This window comes from Ursus americanus, chromosome 6 (genome assembly GCF_024610735.1).
Source record: "Ursus americanus isolate L20-20 chromosome 6, mUrsAme1.1.p, whole genome shotgun sequence".
Taxonomy (NCBI): domain Eukaryota; kingdom Metazoa; phylum Chordata; class Mammalia; order Carnivora; family Ursidae; genus Ursus; species Ursus americanus.
Window position 1 is genome coordinate 12,940,577 of NC_142132.1, and position 19,859 is coordinate 12,960,435.

The 19,859-nt window shown below is 38.8% G+C and overlaps 1 protein-coding gene across 1 annotated transcript in view; it reads left to right on the forward strand.

The window, feature by feature from the left end:
• The window catches only part of RAB11FIP2 (RAB11 family interacting protein 2), a 42,518-nt gene extending 22,983 nt beyond the window's left edge, over positions 1-19,535 (forward strand). The window contains exons 4-5 of the mRNA XM_045803241.2: positions 9,290-9,335; positions 15,175-19,535. Of these exons, the coding sequence (XP_045659197.1) occupies positions 9,290-9,335; positions 15,175-15,402 (274 nt within the window). The 3' untranslated portion in view covers positions 15,403-19,535. The remainder of the gene's footprint in view (positions 1-9,289; positions 9,336-15,174) is intronic.
• The last annotated feature ends 324 nt before the right edge of the window (positions 19,536-19,859 follow it).

The following is a 19,859-nucleotide window of genomic DNA, read 5'->3' on the forward strand; positions in this document are numbered from 1 at the left end:
CAGCAAAAACGATTTCCTCTACTTTTTGAGGACTTGATATCTTGTTGTTAAAACTTATATTGACCTATCGTCAATTTGCTCAGTCAATTATTAGCCCAGTTCTCAGAAATTTTTGTTAAGCACTGGCTATTGATGTATTCAATATATATTTGTTAAGCATCTGCCATGCTCTAGGTACGGGGTCAGATGCCAGGACTGAGAAGATTAATAAAATATCATTCCTTTCTTCAAGTAATTTGTAGCAGAATGGGTGGGGAATCCAGGAATTAAGATAGATGCACAAAACACAAACTTCAAACAAAATTATTTTTAGAGCAGTTTTACGTCACAGCAAAACTGAGCAGAAAGTACAAGAGAGTTCCTGTAAGTGTCCCACCTCCACACATGCATAGCCTCTGCCATTATCAACACTCCCACCAGGGTGGTACATTTGTTACAATTGATGGACTTATAATGACATATCATAATTATACAAAGTCCATAGTTTACATTAGGGTTCACTCTTGGTGGTGTACATTCTCTGGTTTTGGACAAATGTATAATGACATGTGTCCACCTGTGCAGAATCATTTTCACTGCCTGAAAAGTCCCATGTACTGTGCCTGTTGATCACTCCCTTCCCCCAAACCCCAAAAACCACTGATCTTTTTACTGTCTCCATACTTTCTGCCTTTTCCAGAATGTCATATAGTTGGAATCATACAGTCCGTAGCCCACCTTTTCAGATTGGCTTCTTTCACTCAGTAGTATGTATCTAAAGTTCCTCCATGTCTTTGTAGCCCATTTCTTCTTTAGCACTGAATAATATTCCATTGTTTGCATGTACTACAGTTTATTCATTCACCTACTGAAGAACATTTTGGTTGCTTCCACGTTTTGGCAGTTATGAATAAAGCTTCTGTGTGCAGGTTTTTGTGTGGACATAATTTTTTAACAACTTCGGGTAAATACCATGGAGTGCAGTTGTCATTGTGCCTGGATTGTATTGTAAGAGTATGTTTAGTGGGGAGCCTGGGTGGTGCAGTCAGTTAAGTGTCCGACTCTTGGTTTTGGCTTGGGTCATGATCTCAGGGTCATGAGATTGAGCCCCGCGTTGGGCTCCTCACTCAGCGCGGAGTCTGCTTAAGACTCTCTCCCTGTCCCTCTGCCCCTCCCCCTGTGTGCGCTCTCTCTCTCAAATAAATAAATCAATATCTAAAAAAAGAAAGGGTATGTTTAGGTTTGTAAGAAACCACAAGCTATCTTCCAAAGTGGCTGTACCATATTCCATTTCCATCCGCAGTGAATGAGAGTTCCTGGTGCTCCACATCTTCATCAGCATTTGGTGTTGTCAGTGTTCTGGATTTTGGCCATTTTAATAGGTGTGCGATGGTATCGCGTTATTGTTTTAATTTGCATTTACCTGATGACATATGATGTGGAGCATCCCTTCATATGTTTATTGTCATCTTTATCACTTCTTCTGTGAAGTTGTCTGTTGAGATTTGGGGCCCATTTTTCCATGGGGTTGCTTGTTTTCTTATTGTTGAGTTTTAAAAGTTCTTTGTATATTTTGGATAACAGTCCATTGTCAGATGTCTTTTGTAAATATTGTTTCCCAGTCTGTGGCTTTTCATTCTCTTAATTTGTCACAGAGCAGAAACTTTTAATGAAGTTCAGCTTATCAGTTCGTTCTTTCATGGATCAAGCCTTTGGTTTTGTATCTACAAAGTTATTACCATCCCCAAGGTCATCTGGATTTCCTCCTGTGTTATCTTCGAGGAGTTTCACAGTTTTATGTTTTACGTTTAAGCCTGTGGTCAATCTTGAGTTAATTTTTATGAAGGATAGAAGGTCTGTGCCTAGGTTTACTTACCTTACATTTGAATAGCACTTTGTCATAAAAAAAACCATATTCATTTCTTTTAACCTTTTTTCAGTCCTAATTTTTTGAAATAGGTGGCATCTCTTTTTTCATTAAAAATATGAAATTTGGAGCAAGTAGGTTGTACCTGGGTACTAGGTGATGGGCAATAAGTTTGGAAAGATAATTTGAGTCAAATCCAATAGACTTTGAAAGCCAGGCTAAGAAATTTGTTATTTAGGAGGAAGTCGAAGGCCAGAAGTTTTTTGACAGATGAATACAAGGTTAGACTTGAGCTTCAGAGTATCCTACCCAGCCTCGTTGCTTAGGCTGGATTGGACAAGGAAGGACTGGCAGAGACTGGTTAAGAGGCTGTTGGAAGTAGTCGGGGCTGGGGGTGATGTGGGCTTGTGATCAGAAAGGTAGCAGTCACCATGAGTAGCAAGGAAACGTGAGAGATCCATGTCCAGAAGCTGAATGGGGAGAATCTGGCAGCTTACTGATGAGGCAGAAGCTTTCAGGCTGAAGGCTGGAGTCCAGTGCATCCCTGAGGCTTCACCTTGGGTGACCAGGAGACTTGCTTGCCAGAAACTGGAAAATCAGACTGAACTGATTTTCATACAGTCAGGATACAAAAGTCAAGATGATTGGTTTGGGACAGGTTAACTTTGAGGTACGGGTAGGATATCCAGTCTGAGACTTTGAACAGACATTTGTAAAGGTATTCAAAGGATATCGCAACCGTAGTGGAAGATAAAAGATTGAGCAGTCACCAGTCCGTATCGCCGTATCGCCGTGGCAGGGGAAGTGGGGGAGGAATATGAGATCATGAAGGAAGAGTGCAAAGAGGTCTGAAAGCAGAACCTTAAGAAATATCCAGTGTCTCTCTCGTAGTGGTGAGAAGACGAAGATGACAAGGAAAAGGGGTAGTTGGAAACGTAGGAGAAAATCTCGGCTACCAGATATCACAGAAGAGAATCTCAAGAAGAAAGACACAGTCATTGGTATCAGATGGAGCTGAGAGGTTAAGGAGAATGAGGCTGTTGCCTTTGATAAAAATAGTTTGCTGGTGACCTTTATAAAAGCAGCAGTGAGTGTTGGTGGTGGGGAATGTGTTGCAGATTACCAAAGGTGAGTGAGTAACAAAGTCAGCAGGGGTTACTCAGGAGGGATTAGAAATTGGCAAAATAAAAATGGGGCAGTGTAGGAGGGGTAACAGGCTGTCAGCATGCTGTGGGGGGAGAGGTGTGTAAACACAATGGATGAGGGAACAATTGGGATGGTAGTGCGTCCACAAAGCAGGTCCATCAGAGGGAGCGAGTGGGGGAATCAGAGGATGAAATTGATCAAATGGGATTTCGATTGGATGGATCTGACTGTGAGTAGCTGTATTCCCACCTTGATTACTCTTCCTTTGGAAATGTGTCTAGAGAAATTCTGTTTGGGAAAATGTGTTATAAATTGTAAGGTAGTATATAAATATGAGGTGGTATTATTCAAGTCACTTTAAGCAATTGCGCCATTTCAAAACTGCAAGAGCAATCAGTCTTTAATAATGTAATTCTAAATTGAAAATAATTTTGAACATAAAGTACTCTAGCCCTATGAATGTGAAAAGTGTTGTTAAATGAAGGCCAGGAACTTTCTTGCGGCCAGCATGTAAATGTGAATGATCATTTACAAAGTTGAAGATGGTGTATATTCTGGGAAGAAAGAAAAGAGTGTTGAAGTAAGTAGTTATAGAGAAAAAGCCAGAAATTGAAAGGAAGAGAGAAGTGTAGATAGTTGTGGCATATTGTTTTTCTTTAGTTCTCTCTTTCTTCTTTCTTTTTAATAGATAAATAGGACAAACCTCTGTCCTTAACCGCTTTATATTATGAAGTTAATAGTTTATGGCATTTATTGTATATTCTTGTATCAGTTATAGAGTCCCAGCAGGAAACAAATGACATACTCAGAACGGATAATTGAAGAACGTTTAGTGAGAGACCATTTACAGAGGGGTGCCTGGGGTTAAAGACACCGAGGAGGGAAGGTCTAGCCCCAGGAGCCGGCAGTGTCTAGAAGGGACTGCTGTGTTAGGTGTGAAGGGACCGCGGTAGCTCATCTGTGGCCGTTTATAGAGAAGCTACTGCTTAAAACTGTAGCACAGCAGGGAGGGCCTGAGGCAGCAGTGAGACGGGGCCGGAGACGGGGAGTACATACCCTGCCCCTGCCTCCCCTTTCTGTCCCCACTCTCTTGCAGGTGCCTCCCAGGGCCAGAGAGTCACTGGCAGCCACTGAGCAAGGTGGCCCAGACGATGCACTCTGCAGCCATCACCCTCCTGGGGTGCAGGGAAGGGCAGGATACGGAGCAGGAGGGGCAAACAGAAAACAGCGGGCACAGTTCTTTCTAAAACCCATTGCTTTGCACCCCATGTTCGACCTCTTTTAAGATAGTCTGGGACTTTTCGTAGTCATTTCTGATTGAGAGAAACCTCAGGAAATTATCCTGGACTCCCTGAAGGGAACCCTCTCTGAGCTCACAGCAGGACTGAAGGGTTTAGAACGCGTGCGGGAAGAAGCGCGTTCCCGGGCTAAGGAGCTCACACTGTGGAGTTCGGCTGCCTGCCTTTGCGGCCTGGCTCTGCCGCTTCATAACTGTGTTACCTTGAGCGAGCTTCTTAACTTCTCTGCGCCTCTGTCTGCTGCTGTAAATGGAAATAAAACAGCACATTACAAGGATTAAGGGAGTTAACACGTGAAGTGCTCTGAAGGGTGCCTGGCAGCACAAGTCAATACAATAAAATATCAGTTGTGGGAAGGCTTACTGTCATTCTTTGCCCTTGCTTCACCATCGATGGGGGTATTTTTTCTTTTCCTCTTTTCAGATTCATTAAAAGTTTTCTGTTATGTTATAGTTCTCTATAGTTTATACTCCTCTCCCAACTACATTTGTCTCCAGAGTGAAGTCCTGGGTCTCTAGTGCCTACTTTCCCAGTTAAACAAGAAAATCAATAGCATAGTGTCCTTTGCAAATGACCTTAGAAGTTCTTCTCTGATAGTTTAAAGTTATACTTATTTCCCAGACACAATAGGGAATTGAATGGTGTTTGAGAAAGTTACTCCTCTACTACACGTCCCCCCTTCCTTCTTTGCCCCCTTCCAGCCAGGTGGGTCACCTCCTGGATTTTGCAAATAACTTCAATTCCCTTATTAAATCCAAAATGGGTCAAGGTATAGGCCAAAAATGCATTTAGCTTTATAATTTCAGCAATAATGAGGCTTGGAAAGAGAGATTACGAAGATGTAATAATACTTGTTTTTAAATGCCTTCAGAAGAGCTTCAAGTGTTGTTACGTGATTGCTCACTGAAAGATTTAAAGTCCTAGAGCCGGGAATTTACACAGTTTGCATTGTCTTTTGCTAACAAGACAGTTCATCAGTTTTAATAGATCTTTGTTCTTCTGTGGGGCTTTTGTTTTTGTTTTGTTTTTTTCTTGACAAGGACTTAATACATATTTCCTCTCAATAGTCTCTACTCTTTCTTAGATATTCTTGCTCCAAAAGAATGTATTTCTTAGAGAAAAGGAAGGACAAAGAAGAAAAGGATCACGGCCAAGTGCCTTAGTGATTCATGCGTGGTCAATTTTATCACTTTATAAAGGTTGGTTGGCCTTTCTGGCCTATCTGTGGAAGGCTGGTCCGTAGCAGCTATTTTAGGACAGTTTCAAGTTCTCACCAATTATTTCCTTATTCAGTATTTATTTTAACTTCAAAATAAATTAATAAGTGATGTTATAGAAGAGATACTAATGATTCCTCGAAATATACTTGAGTAGTGTCCATTTAAACTTATAAATTAGAGCTTACTGGGAAAAAATTCTTTAAAATTTGGGAAATATCATGAGGGAAAAAATAAGCTTTGACAGAAACTTTAGAATGTTCAGGTAAAACCCCTTCTTAGCTTAAAATATTTTTGAAAATACGAATTGAAAGTATTTCCAAGTGTTTACAATTTGCTTTAAAGTTCTTTGTCACCCCCAAAGTCCTTCAGTTTCGATTTCTAAAATTAATTTTTTTTTCATCATGAAGTTGAAATTTGTATAGACGTTTTCAGTAGGAGCATGTCTAAGTTTATCTTACACCTGATTAAAAACACCATTTCCCGTAACCTGTCAACAACTCAGTTGAGCAGTCAGACCGCATTATTCGGTATCTTGTCTGACAGGAGGACAGCAGTCCAAAGAGAAAGGTAACACAAATTGGTGCCACACTTGGATAAATAGCGACATTTTATTTTTCACCAAGCTAATTCAGTCCAGTTCAGTTAACTCTTTCTCCCCCCTTAAGGACAGATCAAAAAAGACAGCCATGAATGACTGAGTGTGTCATGTGTTTGACACGTCAGTGTGTGAAAATAAAGCCGACCACAAGGGAGGGGCTGTGCCTTTAGATTGCAGACAATGCCCCGAGCGAGAGCCCTCTCCCTGGGCTCTGCGCTCGACCTGCTGGCGGTCACCATGGGGGTAGCGGGGCGGGCTGCGCACGACACCCTTTCCCCTTCCCGGGCGCGACCTTTGTGATTTCAGCATTCGTAAGAATTCCCAGACGTTTTTCAGGCTGTCACTGAGTCTCACTTTAGTTCCATAGGCTAAAAGTTACTGGATATTACATGTTGGTAGTTTTTTGATTTTGGTAAAATCTGTGTCCTCGATGTCTGTTTTCGAAAAATCTTTATTACAATAAATGTAATGCCAGCATTTTTGTTTCTCAGTTCAATACGTTCTTCCTGAGACATAGGATGGTATTTGTACAGTCATAATATTGTTCATGATAGTCACACAGTCATTATTGTCCATCGTAATGGTATGGATTATGCTACCGGACATGAAATGTCTAAGTACATTTATGAGAGATTAAAATTGTCAAAAACTTGGCCACTGCTCCAAGGGATCAGGTCCAAGCACCCCATGTTTTGCATCAAGAGCCTTCAAGGGCTGCTTCTTCCCCACGGCCTTGTGTTCTAGTCTCTTTGGTGTCCTGCAATGGCAAGCTGCTGTCCTGCAGCCCCAGGCCACACGTCTGTCTTCAGAGCCCTCTCCCTCTGCCAGACCTGTCCTTCATGTAATTTTAACTCCTACTTTTTCCTTGACGCTGGCCTTCCTTAGCTAATTGCTATGATGGGACATTTCTTTCTTCCATGTGGTCTAAAAATGAGACTGTCGAGTGCACCCCCTTCCCTCCCCAGGTGCGGCTCTGCCGTGTGCCTGCTCACAATGAGGGGGTGTTTGTATTCTGAGGAATCTGTGTGCCCTGTCCGTCCAGGGCTTCAGCAGAGCGGCCGGTGCTCACTCAGCAGACCTAGGGCCGTGTGTCCCAGTTAGGAGGGCAGATCCTGGAGCGAGACACCCCCCACCTTACCAGCTGTGTGGCCACAGTCAAGTTACCGAACCTCTCTGTAACTCGTTCTCTTATTCTGAAAATGAACCATCATACCTCCCTTTTGGCTTATAAAGATTAAATGGGTCAATTTTGGTAAAGTGCTTAGAGGAATATCTGGCACAGTCTCAGGGCCATGTAAAGGTTTATTAAATAATTCACTGAACGTGTTCCGTTAGTCACTGTGCTAAGCGTTTTACATGTTGTTAACTCATTTCATCTTAACAGTAGGCTCCTATGCGGGGACTGTGGCCACCCCCGTTTTACAGATGACACGAAGTTAAGTGACTTACTTAGGGTCACACAGCAAGATTGGGGCAGAGCCGGGATTTGAATTCATACCCCTTGGCCCCAGGGCCGTCAGTTACTTCTCTAACCACGGTTGTGTACCGCACACCTGAACGGAAGTCATGTTGTGCGTGAGAATATCTCCGTTGGTTGGAGAGACATGAGACAGGATATGTTTCTTGACCTATTAGAAAACGGTGTGCTGCGAGGGGATGGCCAGGAGAGGTTAGTTCTCCGGGACTGCCCTGGCGCTGACTGCCTGGGACTGGAAATCGCGGAGGACGGGGACCATATGTGTTAGCAGCCGCTCCCACGGCACTCCGGGCTACATGTGCCGTATGATCGTGGCTTTTGGATTTTATTTTTGTTAATTTCTTTCAAGCCACTCTTTGGTCAGGCTCTTTAGGCTTTGCCAGTACACTGATGCTAGTCTAGAACCGTATAGAACACCGTGAAGACAGTGAATGAGAAAGTGGGTCAGCTGCATCAGCCTGTTGCTGGGTGTTCATTTGTGGGTATTTAAAACGTGTTTTAATCTCTGCCATGTCACCCGGCTCTACTGAAATACTCAGTTTATCCACAGGAGCTCTAGCTAGAAAAGGTCAGTCATCAGTTAAGGGAAGCTCGTACTACGAATCTTAGTCATAACAAATGAAACGCCGGACGTGTGAGGCCTTCTCTCATGCAAGTACGTGCAAGTGTCCCCATGGGTTTATAGCTTGGGACATGTGCCTGTAGGAGTAGAGATTGTCCAGGTGTTATAGTCAGTGTTCGGACTTTTCATGCGCACCATCGAAAGTTGTAAAAGTGAATTTCTTCAAAGGATTCCGATTATTTGGCTGATAAAACACAGATAATGAAAAAAATGTCTATTTTACAGTTAAGTATTTTTTTGGCGGGGAGGGGGATAAAAATTTCCTAGGACAGTAAAGCTTTGTAGAGGCTCCAATGTCCAGTACTCTTAAGTGCTGGGCAAAAGTTACAGTCGAATAGCAGTGATGAAATATTTACTCATCAGATGGCTTTGAAGTTTAGCCTCTTTTTGGTCGCAGTCCCTTCCTAATGGACATGTTTCAAAGAAGAAAATGATTATAGCATTCAGCTGTGATGTTCTCTTACTCTCTACATGGAAACAGTCCATTTTGTTTTGGTCCATTTGGGTATTTAAATTTTGAAGACTACTTACTTAGAAATCACGTTAATGACAGAAATAGTCCATACAACTCTGAACTCATTCTCATTGATAGGATAATGTTTATAAGTTAATTTTTCTAATACATATATGATTTTTTAAAAGATGACTTTAACTCTGGCATTCTACAATCTTGCCAACTAAAATTTATTGAATTCTCCACAGTGTACATCAGAAAGGCCTCAGGTGAGTACGTGTATATAAAATGAATACTGAGTGATAAAATTCAGCTGTATAACCATCTTGCTGGGTAAAATTGCTTATGTCTAAAGATTTTTAGAAACTATGTTTGGAGGTACAGTTCTTCAGTTCTGATAATAACCGAAGGGTTTTCCTTTAAAGTTTGAAATTGTAGATGCTTTAGAATGTTGAGTAAATACCGTTTTTCTCCTGCATCCTGGGTTAACTTTCATTCATCCATGTCATTTAGGACTTGAGAAATTGTTATTGCAGTGTCGGTTAGGAAGGTTCTGTTTTTATGTTTCCTCAACCACGTCGACTGTGTCATCTACTTTTAACTTTTGTGTTTGTCTTTTGTTCCTTAGTTTTCATATGAATCCGACAAGCAATGAGGACCTCAGGAAAATCCCGGTAAGTTGCAGAGGGGTTAGTGCATTACGGGAAGAGAAGCCACAAGCCAGCCTTCTGTCTGGTATACATTTTGTAAAAAGACCTTCATCCTGAATCCCTCACTTACCTTTGGATTATAGTTTAATGTGGTAATCTGGGGAGAAAGAAGAAAAGCAAAATTCCAACTTTGCCTTTAAGATACAATAGGGTGTGACTTTATGATCTGTAGAAATTCAAGCAAATATTACAGTTCTAAGTGAAGCCAGTTTAGAATCCACGTATTTTGTGTACAGACTGTGTTAAAATGAATGTGAAAGCTGTATGTCAAGGTCAACATTATAGTTAGGAAATAAGAACCCGTGGAGAAAATGAACATTTTTTGATGTTGTGGCAAAAATCGAAGAAAGAATAAAGCTGCCTTATTAACATCGAACAATAGGAAAAGCATCCTGGCAAGAGAGCTAGTTAACGGGGAGAGGCTTTGAAAGAACCATTGGGACACTTACCTTCTTAGAACAAAACCAAATATACTAACAGGCTGGGAAGCGACCAGCTGAATTAACTCACAGATTTTGCAAGGACTATTCAGATATCTTAACTTCATTTTGTTATTATTTGAAGTCCAGCTTTGACTCTCTGTTCCGAGTTCCACTGCATGTTCAGTCAATTCTAAATGCATCAAACCTAGAGAGTAAGTCACTTTACAAAAATACCGGCACATGTTCTTGGTAGAAAACTGAATTCTCACTGAATAACAGAAATAGAGCCTTTATTCCAAGAGGCCGGTGGTTGCTGTTTGAACCATCTGTCCTTAATGTGTGTGATCCAGATGTATAATAAGAATTTCTTAAAGCAATAACATATCACAATTTTCTATGATGTGATATGCCTAGAAGACAGTGTGGTGTGTAAACCATTCTAAATGTAGTTATTTGTACTTAGAATTGTAGAAAACATTATAGAGGCAGAGGGCTTTGTACTGCGTTTTTGCTGTTTTATGTAAATGATTTATAAGTTTTGATGTTTCATAAATACTCAAGTCTTTAGAATATGGCAGTCTGGCGAGAAATGTCAGAATATATGAAGTCAGCCTTTGATCAGATAGTAAAATGAATTCTATCAGGCGGTTACTTAATCTTAAACAAAATGCAACATCAAAAAATCGATCTAATGTGCAGCTATTGTTTATTAAGTAACCTTAATTACAATTTCTCTGTGCTTGTAAATGTACTTTTCCCAATCTTGTAATTTATTGCTGTAACAGCATCCTTAGAATTCTTTAAAGAAATAAAATGTGAAAATTGTTTTAGTTAAAGGATTTAAAGGTGATAAAAGAATCCTTGATGTGTGATTATTTTTCTCGGGAATACTAACTATTCTAAATGACAGTGAAAGGATTACTAGGTGTTGTTAATTTACTGCAGGATACAATTAAGAGGAGAAAGCTCATCCTTCTACCAAACGTTACTGAGGAAAAGTATTTGAACAATTTTTATGTTGAAGATTGTAAGATGTTTGAAGTAATTTACATTAAGTTCTCCGATAATAGCCGTCCACCAAGTTATTTTTTTCCCCTTCTGGACATAGTATTTTGTAATTAAGTTTGTATGTCTTACATGCTATTGCCAACACCTGTCTGTGAAACCGCAGTGTTTAAACAGGAGCAGTAGCCAGTTGAAAGGGCAGTGCGAGCTCTTTAAGGCCTAATTAAGAACTGAAAGGGAGATGAAGGCAGTAGGACAAAAGATGTGAAAGTAGCTGAGATGATATTCCCAGAGCAAAGTTCCTCATTAGAACAATAATGAGATGATCAGAGAATGCCAAGCCTTCATCTTATCTCTCTCTCTCCCCTCTAGCTGCCTTGGATGTCAGTTAGTGCCCCACCAATATTTGGTTACCAGGACAACCTTTCTTTAAATCTCCAGTTATTTTGAGTCCTGATAATTTGCTTTTGTTGAAATTTAAATATTGCAAAAAATATACATTTCCTAGTTTAAAAGGCTAGGCTATGTGTGAAGCAAAAAATAGATCACTCGCAATTCTCCAAAGTCTTTTGTACAACTCCGTTATTTAAAATTCCGATTGGAAAACTTCGGGTAATAATGCTGCTGATCTCTCACCCACTCCCTATTTTCTGATATCTGCATATGGAAATTTTTAACAGAGGTTGGGTCGGAATGACAAAGGATTGGTTGTGAAAGGGGAAGAGAGAAGACAAATTTACATTAAATTTCAATATAAGAAGACATCTTAAAAACACATGTGCTATCTGTGTGGAGCCAGGGGAGTAAATATTAAGGACTTTGGAGTCCCACTGTAGCTTATGTAAGTCTCGACCAGTTTGGAGGTCTCAATTTTAGAAGTTTTTCCGAGAACAGTATTAGAAGTATCTTTCGGAAAAATAATTGACTTTTGTATTTGCCTGGGAGTTTTCCTCTTTAAGCAAAATAATTTTTGTGACCAGAAAATTATTTATTTGATTTCCTATTGTATGGATCAATATTAATCTTTATTATTTTATTGGGAACTATATCAACAATAGGAGACATAGATCTATACATATGTATTGAGTATGATTCTCAGTCAATTTGAGAATCTTATGCCTAAAATTAGAAGGGCTAAATGCTTTTCAAATACGGGATAAAACCTGGAACTAAGCACAAAACTGTTTTTAATTATTTTATATTTTTTTCCAGAATATAGTTTATAGTACATGTGTTTCTAAGATGTTTTCCTGTATAGAAACTTGATGCAGAAATTTGGGGGAAAATTTTCACATAAAAGGACAAATGGAAAATGTATTGAAAAGGTCAGAAATGTATTTCCAGGAAATCTGTCTGTACATAAGTACTAGATGGTTGTGAGGGGGAGAATAAGCCAAATAATGGCTTTTCTACTCTAGATTATGGTTTTAAAGTGTTGAGCAGTATCCTGGGATGATGATTAATTATTTTGAGAGATTAAATTGTTAGATTGATTCATATCATGGCATTAATGTAAACTACATGTATCAAAATAAGAATTTTTCGACATGTCTTTCATCCTCATTGTCTTTAGCAAAATGTTTAAAAAAAAGTTTCAATCACATTATCTGGTAGTACTGGTGTGCTGTTAAATATAACAATATAAATGATTTTCTAACCATATATCATCACTTAATTAGTTTGGAGAAATCAGTTCATATATGTGTAATTTGATTAAGATTAGAGAGATTCAGACAGATGCTGTTATTATGTTAAACCAAGAAAACACATAAAACAGTCAACTAGTCAGTAACGAAACCCATTTAGTTCAATTTCATTAACCCATGCAATTCACACAAGAGCACCTATTTTTCAGTATATGTTTTATTAGGTAAATGAAATCATGTAGGTTGGATGTTATTACTTTTCTAAAATGCAGTTCAGAAAAAAAATTACTTTGTAGACCAGGAAATTTTAAAGTTGAAAGGAACTGTGAAGAACATCTCATTTATCAGATAAGGGAAGTGAGGCCTAGGCCAGTATCTGTCTCAAATCTATGCAGAATTACTTGGGTTACAGTAAGAAAGTTTAGCTTATTTTTAATAAATTTAACAAATATACTTACCTCAATACTGTGTCCTATCTTTTCTATAGAAATCTGCTTAATATAATAAATGTTTAATAAGAGTGTGGTTAGGAAATTGTAAGTTTTGTACCTCTAAACTGCTCATGACCAATTAAATGAATTAGTAAATACATGAATGTGTGTGTGTGTGTGTGTACTGTTATTATTACAAAAGATCGAGAGAGGAGAAAAAGTAAACCAACACTTGTCTCCAGTGTTGTGGTAAAGCAATATTCTTAAATGTTTTTAGGGACAGAGGTAATACAGCTGCTGAAGTTGTATCTGTCCCCAGTTTCTAATGGTAAAATAAGTTGTTTTAAATACAGTCTTAGAGAATTTAAGCTCACTTTCCATTGGCATCCCGTGCATTCTGTTAATCTAATGGAGGCTCTTAGTAACTTGTCTTTAACATTTCAGTAGCTTTGCAGCGAATCTCAGCCCCTCCAAATGGTCCTACCCACTGCTGCCGTTTTAATTTTCCTAGAACTTCTCTTCGATCATATCCTGCCCCTCTTTAGAAACCTTCAGTGGCTTCCTATTTCCCATTGCAGTAATCCACCATCCTCAAGGGTCTTTCGGAACCTCCCATGTCAGTCTCTCCATGCCCTGCCCCGCATCTCGTTTCTGCTGCTCTGCTCATTCTCCCCTGATCACCTGCTGTTGAGCCCACTGTGCCTTCAACCTGGTTTCCTCCTTTAAACAGGCAGAGCCCACTGCTTGGGGTGCCTGTTACCCATTTCTGTTCGGCAGTGTCTATGAAAGGCCTAGCATGAGCTATATCTTCTCTGTAAAACATGAGCGATTCCATGGGGTTGGAGCAGTTTCCGGTCCTGAATTTTTCGCTTTATCCTTGAGAAGGGAGTGACTTTGGTAACCGAAGCATCGAACTGATGCCTGTACTGCAGGTGTTCCTCTGATCGGTGAAGTCAAGGTGCCTGCAGGAGGAGGGGATAAGAAGTTACACTTTGGCTTTCCCGATGAGCACTAGACATATATCAAATTAAAGTAGATCCCGAAAACGAGTAAAGACAAATTTAATCCAATCAAAAAGGGAGAGAGAGAGAGAGAAAGGCCTTTTTGCATTCACCTGCCAGTCCCTGTTCTTCTTCCTCCGCAGAATAGATAAGATACAATTAGTCCTTAAGAGCAAGACCCGTTTCCTCATTGTTTTAGTTTATTTTCCTTAAAGCCAAATGGAAATGTTTTGAAAAAAGTGATAAAAACCATTTCTAAGCTGTTGAGTTTTAAGGATAGAGCTATGTTTAAAAAGGCATAAAGGTTGCTCCTTTATATTTGGGTGTTTATCTAATGAAAATCTAAATACTATACACTGTAGGTGATGTTCCAGTGCTGTTTTGACGAAATTTCTGACAAACATTTTTCTTTTACTATTAGAGTGCTTTGTAATAAAAAATGAATTAAATCAATATCTTCTGTTTTTTTTAAATATTATTTTTGTGTAAAGAAGAACACCGATAGAATAAAGTTAGCAAAATAGGCGAATAAGTGAAAGGAGAAAACGCAGATCTACAAATCCGAGTGTTCCTTCACATGATTGTAGTTGAACTCTGAGTTTCCTAATATCCAGGGCAAAAAGGGAAATAAGTTATATAGGGATTAGCACTAGCAGGAGGAAAGAGACTGGTTCCTCAGGGGAGAAAAAACTGTGTTTGCCTCTAAATTAAAACAGAAGTTACTCCCATGGGGCTTCTTCCAAGGCTGCTCATTGATTTAATTCTGGAGGCCTTGAACAGTTCATAGCGAAGTGGAGAAGCACATTTGATTCTGCTGCTTCTTGAAACCATCTGCAATAAAAAGCCAAAGTCATAACATTAAACCACAGTTCATTGGAAGCAGTTCCATGAGGACTAAGCCGTTGTCCAAATGTATAGTTCTCAGTAGCTACGTAAGAGTTTTTCCAAGTAAACTCTTAGAAATCTTTAGTTTTTATCTATTTTAGTTATATCTGTTATAGAACATGTTGTCTCTTAATCCTAAATAATATGGTCAATTTCGTATATTAGGACATTGTCCACAATGTAAAAAACAGTTCTAGAAAGATTTAGAATTACAGTCAAGGCTTCGGAGCATCTGCCCGAGTTCTTGGCTCAGGACTGGCTGGCTGCGGTGTGAACGGTCACGTTGGTTCTAGCCAAGGACACAGAAAAAACTTGATCAGGGTTTGAAAAATCAAAAATTGAAGTTCAGAATAATTCTGAAGTTGTCCCCCATGTTCTGTCTCCTAAAGTGACCCATCTTTCTCCTGTTTCAGGACAACAACCCTTTTGATGCCACCGCAGGGTATCGTGGTCTGACCTACGAGGAGGTCCTGCAGGAGCTAGTGAAGCACAAAGAGCTCCTTAGGAGGAAAGACACCCACATCCGGGAACTCGAGGACTACATCGACAACCTCCTCGTGAGGGTCATGGAGGAGACACCCAGTATCCTCAGAGTGCCATACGAACCATCCAGGAAAGCTGGCAAATTCGCCAACAGTTAATAAGCCGGTTGTACTGCATTTGTAATTAGGGGCAAAAAGGAAAGAAGAAAGAGAAAAAGAAGAAAATCTTGGTACTGCAAGAAACTACATTATCAGGCTTCATTATATACTCTACGTCTTGTGAAAAATTATTTTACCTGTAAATATTAGCAGGGACCATCAAGAGTGACCTTTGAAGTGAGCTAAATAATTTAAACATTTAAAGTGAAAATGGGCCAGATTCTCAATGAATAAGCGGTTCCTTAGGATTCACTTAGGTGCTGATGCCGGCCTACTGACCTGCCACGGGCCTAGGGACAGCTTCAGAAGTACGTGACTTCTTATTCCTCAGGAATAGATCTCATAAAGCAGAATCGATGCTGTGGCTGGTTTCTCAGAAGTCAATTTGTAGACATACTTAGCTGCAGGAATACTGTTCATTATAAACACTACAAAATTCATATTTTATATGCATATATATGTACATGAATATATGTTCATGTATCTTTGTATATAAAATACATGCATATACCTCATATATACATGTGTTTTTAGAACATTTAAAAACAACTGATTGCCTCTAAAATTAGGACACCAGTTTCTTAATTTGAACATCTCTGTGTGCTCTAGCGATACAGAACAAATCATCATTGCTGCTAGTACCGTTCGTTGTAGGTAAGCTGCTTCAGATCACTCTTGACTTTGCGAATCTTGGTTTCCCAACGAGCTGCTCCTATATATTATCCCAGCATCAGATGTTTGCTCTCTTTCTGAAAGGAATGATTCCAAAGGGTTTGTTTTGTTTTGTTTTGTTTTTTAAGCATGACAAATTTAGGAAAATTGACTAGGGTCACAAGAGTACAAATTTCTTGAATCAATTTTTTATCTTAACATTTGCGTTTTCTTTAAGTAGAAGAGAAGCTAATGTAGTCTGTTCTGTTGAGATTCTGAATGCCTTTAAATCACTAGCAAAGAAAATATTAGGCAGTTAGATCTGAAAATAATTCTGAGGGGGGGGAAAGTAGGTGACCGTCTGATCCCTGATAACCCAAAGCAGTGGGCAAATTCTAGGAATGAAGAGTTCAGCTTGGTTTCAAGTTACGTAAAGAATAGAACAGATGGTTGCATTTGGGTCTTGAACCAAAATAAGAGTCGCTGAAGGAGTGAGTTGTTGGAACAGACCTTCCCAGCGAGGCACCGTACACACTGTTCTGCACCCCCCTTTAAGAATCGGTTTATTGCAAAATTACATGTCAGCTCTTGCAAGGCTGCTCCCCCAAAGTAGCGACTACTTCCGTGAATTATCTTTACAGGTTTGTACAAAATAAGCCTGAAATGTAAAGTAGAAAACAATAGTATGAAAACATTACTAGTCATCTTATTTTTTCCTTAAAAATCTGAAATACTTACTATGAAACAGTGAATCCGTGTCTCTGGTTTTAGAAGAAAAAATTCACCTGTATATGGAGACCTGTATTCATTCTCCAGGCTCTTAATGAGCACATTTTTGTCTAATAGTTCTCTCAGAGACTTTATTGAAAATTCAGTACAAAGCAGATAGAAGAGTTTTGCTCATTTTAATATTCTGAATCAGATAATACTTGGCCAAGTGTATATTCGTGAGCTAAAATTGCTCATTTGTATTTTCTGAGTTTCCTTAGTTTTCCTGTGAGAATGTACATTTTGAAATTCTGGGAACTTTTCCTAAATACAAAAAATTAAATAATTTTTTTAAATGAAGAAATGGAGAAGGAAAAATAGCTTTTTCCAACTTTTTTTTTCCACATATAAATTTCTATACTAAACCTCAAAATCTGGTTTAGAATTCTATTTTCTCATTTGAGGTCTTCGTAATTATTATTTTTTAACACGGTGCCATTTTTAGTTAGCATTTTATTAAATATTATAAAATTCTTAGCATTTTTTTCTGTTAGTATAACTGAAGCTCTTCTTACACTTTTTAAAATACTAAAATCCATGCGTTTTCAGTATTATGACAGATTATCTGCAGATATTTTAATATGCTTTGGCCAAATTTGTTCTTTATAAAATGAACCAAGGTGTCAGTTTTGTATTGGGGATATATTTTATGTAAATAGAATTCGTTAAAAAATATTGTTCGAATACTATTCTTTTTATGAGGTAATTCATTTCTAAGGAGAGGTCTCTGCCAGGATGAAACTGTTAAGGATTAAACTTACGAGACATGAATGATTCGGTTATAACTGAATCAGTATTTTTATCTTTCAGTCTGAGATGAGAATTGTACTGAAAACGGAATCTGCCCTTGTCACTGCCTGAAAATGTTCTGTCCCAATGTTTGTGAACTTCCGCTGGGGACCTAGAGTCAAGCTTATTACATGTTTTCATAATTGGTCCATATAAAACACTAAAATCAAAAAGTAAAAATGAATTCCCAAGCAAACATGTCAGTGTTTGCTGTGTTTGGGCAGAAGTGCAAACAGTAGTTTTGGTTTCTAGCATTGTAGGAAAAAAAAAGGCCAAAAAGATCACCTTCGGTTAATCTCTCCAAAATGTAACCTTTACGTGTTCTAATGGTATATTTTGTTAGTAGTTTAGCCATAGAAATAAAAGACACGCACTCATTCAGTAGTGCCCTGCGCAGTAGACTTACAGACAGATTTTGCTTTTACGCTTAAGCAGTGTGTGCAGAAGAATACTCCCACTGTTAAGAGAATTTTTTTGAATCACAGAATCGATATTTATCCTAAAGCTGTCTGAAGCTAACATATTTCTGTTATGACTAAAGTATTTCTGCTGTTATTTTCAAAACAGTATTGTTTTCCAGCCAGTTCCCCTTCCAGTTCTAAAATCCAGCTTTGAAAGTATTGGACCTACTGTCCCACCACTTAGGCTTCAAATCGCATTTACTGAATCCCAGGGTTATAGCTTAGAATTGTATATAAAGTGACGTGTCACCCATTCATGGAAAACGTTCAAGTATTGCTTTTTGCTGCTATATTGTGCATTGAACCTAGTTTTGCCTCCCTCCCATGAATGTAGTATTATCCATAGATTGTGCATAACTACATCTATTGCTTTTGGCAGTAAATGAAGACTTTGTTGTAATTTTCCAGCTGTGAAAATGTTGCCTTGTATTTAAAAGGATTTCATGAATGGAAACCTAAGTAGAACTCAGCTCATTAGTGACAGACTTGCTTTCCTCACATCCTCCCTTCACGTAGTTCTCCATCTTCGCACCCCCCTCCCCCCGCCTCCCGCCCCCATAAGGGTGCTTATTCTGTAGCAAGGAGACTCTTAAAACAAAAGCAAAAAACTGCTGTCTTTAATGTATCTAGTAATTGTTACACGAGAGCTTTTATTTTCCTCCTCTGTAGCTTTTTAGGAGAAGCGACCTACTTTGGGTTTGTAATTCAAGCTGAAACTTCTTGATGTCCATGTACTCATATGTCTTATAGATATGGTAGGTGTCGTGTGGGGGGGGTGTGTGGGTATGTGTGTCTGTGTAAGTGAAGTATAAAGCATGCTCATTCACTCGATCTCTTTGAAGTAAGAGGTAAAGGACCACGGTGCCGCTGGTTCATGGAGATGTGAGGGTCTGTCAGCACACATCGAAAGCCCCCATTTTCACAGATTTATAACTTTAATAATCCAGATGCAATCATTGGAAGTATTTAATATGCAATAGGTAGCACCTTAACTAATTAATCTGCATATGAAGGGTTTTCTGATGTATTTAATAAGAAGTGTAGAAGCTTTCAAGCATTAAACTAGAGTTGACGTTTTATTTCATTTATTTTCTGTGTTGAAGATTTCCACTCTTACAATGGAATAGAGGTCTGTAAAAAATGATACATTGGACCTGTTCATCTTTGAAGCTTCCAGGTGGTTTGTATTTTGAGGTACAAAAAAAATGCTGCAGACCTAGAAGTGTATATATTTAGCAGGTACTTGAAAGATACAAGCATTATTTATAACTGAAGAGTATTACATCCTACTAAGTAAAATGCTCTGGTAACTTGTATACATTTTTGCAGGTACAAACCCAAAAGTCTGTAAGCATTGCATAATGTGACAGTTGTATAATTTATGTAATCTGATGCATGGATCAGAATTTTTATATAATATATAATAATCGATTTATTATAGTTGATTAAAGTGTATAATCTTCATTCAGTTGTCATAATTTCTTATTGCAGATAAGACTGCACGATGCCTGCATTTGTACGTGAGTCCTGCTTGGCTTCGAAAAATACTTGACATGCCTCTTATTTGATGTATTACAGCAAGTGTATTGTAAGACCTACAAACTCACTTCACTGTGAAAGTAGTTTGAAAAGTCACTCAGAGAGTAGTTTCCACGCGCCCGAAACTGGACATTCTTCGACAGAGGTGTAAATGCCCTCCCTCAGAGGGCCAGAGCTTATGGTTTGGGTAGAAAATGACATTTGAGTATTTAGATGGAGGCTAAGGCTGAGCCCAAAATGCTTTCCATT